The sequence below is a fragment of the Cherax quadricarinatus genome, chromosome 28 (assembly GCF_038502225.1).
Source record: "Cherax quadricarinatus isolate ZL_2023a chromosome 28, ASM3850222v1, whole genome shotgun sequence".
In the NCBI taxonomy this organism is placed as follows: domain Eukaryota; kingdom Metazoa; phylum Arthropoda; class Malacostraca; order Decapoda; family Parastacidae; genus Cherax; species Cherax quadricarinatus.
Genome location: NC_091319.1, coordinates 7305702 through 7308201, shown reverse-complemented (window position 1 = coordinate 7308201; position 2500 = coordinate 7305702). Strand labels below are relative to the sequence as shown.

The window sequence follows — 2500 nt, the reverse complement described above, 5'->3', positions numbered from 1 at the left end:
AAACAATCATTATAAACTTTACGATCATTTTTAATATTCTAACTAGTTTTGCTGTCATTATTATTATTATTATTATTATCATTATTATTATTATTATTAAGTTCATGGAAGTGCGTTAAACAAGTAAGGCTTCTGCAGTGCCCGGTGAATTAGAGGCAATCGGTTTGATTCGAGGAAGGGGAGCGTGTTGTTGTTATTCCCAGGATGAGGCTAACCCGGAGAGAAGGCGCTGCTGTGGGTAACAGTACTTAGAGACTCCGCCTGACCTACTGCTGTGCCTAGTACGCCAGGAGTAGTAGCAGTAGGAGAAGCAGCAGCAGCAGGAGCAGCAGAAGCAGCAGGAGCAGCAGCAGGAGCAGCAGTAGGAGGGTTGGGCGTGGCACTGGCGGGGGTCAGAGTGCCGCTGCTCCCTGAGAAGAGAACTCTGTAATAATATTTTTTTTTGTTTTGGTGGTTGAAAAAGGTTTTACGAGATGATTTTGGTGAGTCTTGTGAGATGATGTATGTGGCTCGGTTCGACTCCGTGGGTCGGTTTCGTGGGTCAGTTTCGTCTATGTAACTCTGTAATACAGTAAATCTCGTCTCTGAGGTTCAGTTCGTCTCTGTGCTTCAGTTCGTGTCTGTGTTTCAGTAAGTCTCTGAGTTTCAGAAAGTCTCTATGCTTCAATAAGTCTGTGCTTCATAAAGTTTCTGTGCTTCTGTAAATCTCTGTGCTTCAGTAAATCTCTAAGCTTCAGTAAGTCTCTGTGCTTCAGTAAATCTCTAAGCTTCAGTAAGTCTCTGTGCTTCAGTAAATCTCTAAGCTTCAGTAAGTCTCTGTGCTTCAGTAAATCTCTAAGCTTCAGTAAGTCTCTGTGCTTCAGTAAATCTCTAAGCTTCAGTAAGTCCCTGTGCTTCATTAAGTCTCTGTGCTTCAGTAAGTCGCCCTCAGTTCTCACTTAACAATTCTCTTTACGAGTATCTGACGGAGGGGGATAGACTCACCAAGCGGAGCCTCACCCTGGTGAGTAAGACTCCAGGAGGGCCCGATGGTGGAGTACCTCGGGGGCGGATCATGGTGGTGGTGGTGGTGGTGGTCTGGAGAGGTGCTGGAGGCGTGGTCCTGGACCGGGATGGCCGGGGCTCGTCTGGGAACACCCTCGGTCTCCTCTTGGTCTCCCCCGGTGAGCTTACCTGAGGGGGCCGACATCCTGGGGGAATATGAGTGATCGAGCTGGTGTGTGGGTAGGCACAAAAGAACACGACTCGATCTCACATCAACACACTTGGTAAGTACATGTGCAAACACACTGAATATTGGCAATATGGTTAGCCCTCGACTACCGGTGGGATAAAAGCTCTCTCTCTCTCTCTCTCTCTCTCTCTCTCTCTCTCTCTCTCTCTCTCTCTCTCTCTCTCTCTCTCTCTCTGTCTTATCTCTCGCTGGCAGCTGTGGAAGCACCGTCAGCTCGCTCTACGAAACTTTGATACGAGGATCTCTGTTGCTCCCGATGCTCACATAGCAATGTGCATTGTCACGCATTGTCACGCCTTTCATCCTAAATCTAAAGAGAGATTTTCTGTCTGCCTGCCTCTCTCTCTCTCTCTCTCTCTCTCTCTCTCTCTCTCATAAACATAATGCATATTAGCCTCCATATCTCTATCTCTTGACCTTTCAGTCAGAACAAATGAAATACGACTACCACAACAACAATCACCACCACAACAACAATAACAACCACCACCACAACAACGATACCAACAGCAACAACAATCACAACAGCAACAATAACAACAACAGCAACACCATAACAAGCGCACTTGTCCACCTCAGTGCGTTCCATACCTCAAAATAAAATTAATATCGGCGTAATGCGTTTAAAATGGATCCATTGCTTCGTAATTTCATTTCCTCGATGACAATATTCAACTGGACAGAATCCTGCACTAAATATAGATGCAGTGAGGCGCTATACAAATCATATACACCGAGAGGTGTATGTATCTCGGTGTATATACCCTGAGAGTTACTTTTAACCCTCTGTATTAGGGCTTAAACTTAGCAACCTTAACTGGTGGTATACAGGTGCAATGCATCGTTAATGACCCTCGTGTAGTCGATAAGTTTTCAGTCCAACAGACAAGTTTAATCAGAAGCAAACAGTATCTGTGTTTATTGATTGATGTTATCTATGATTGCTTAGTGACAGGTGCTTCAAGAGTGTTTAGTGGTGACGAATGGGTTACAGGTGCCTAATGAATGTATAGTGGTGACGAATGGATTAATTTTATTACACCTATTACCTCTGTTTTCCTGTGTTACCTCAGTGCTAGTTGACGGTCGTGTACCCACAACCGTCAGCTAACACGACCGTCACAGATCAGTGTACTGTGGACAGAGTCCGGCTTCGTAGGAAGCTGAGGTACGATAACCACTTTTATCCTGTAAACTGTACCGTGTAAAAAAATGAGGGACATAAACTAGTCGAGGACAAATATCGCACGGAAAAAAGTCAAATAT

The 2500-nt window shown here is 44.9% G+C and overlaps 1 protein-coding gene across 1 annotated transcript in view; it reads right to left on the bottom strand.

Annotated features, from left to right (window-relative positions):
- The window catches only part of LOC128693263 (uncharacterized), a 16495-nt gene that overhangs the window by 2841 nt on the left and 11154 nt on the right, over positions 1-2500 (bottom strand). The window contains exons 2-3 of the mRNA XM_053782828.2: positions 985-1190; positions 216-410 (exon numbers count right to left, since the gene is read on the bottom strand). Of these exons, the coding sequence (XP_053638803.1) occupies positions 216-410; positions 985-1189 (400 nt within the window). The 5' untranslated portion in view covers position 1190. The remainder of the gene's footprint in view (positions 1-215; positions 411-984; positions 1191-2500) is intronic.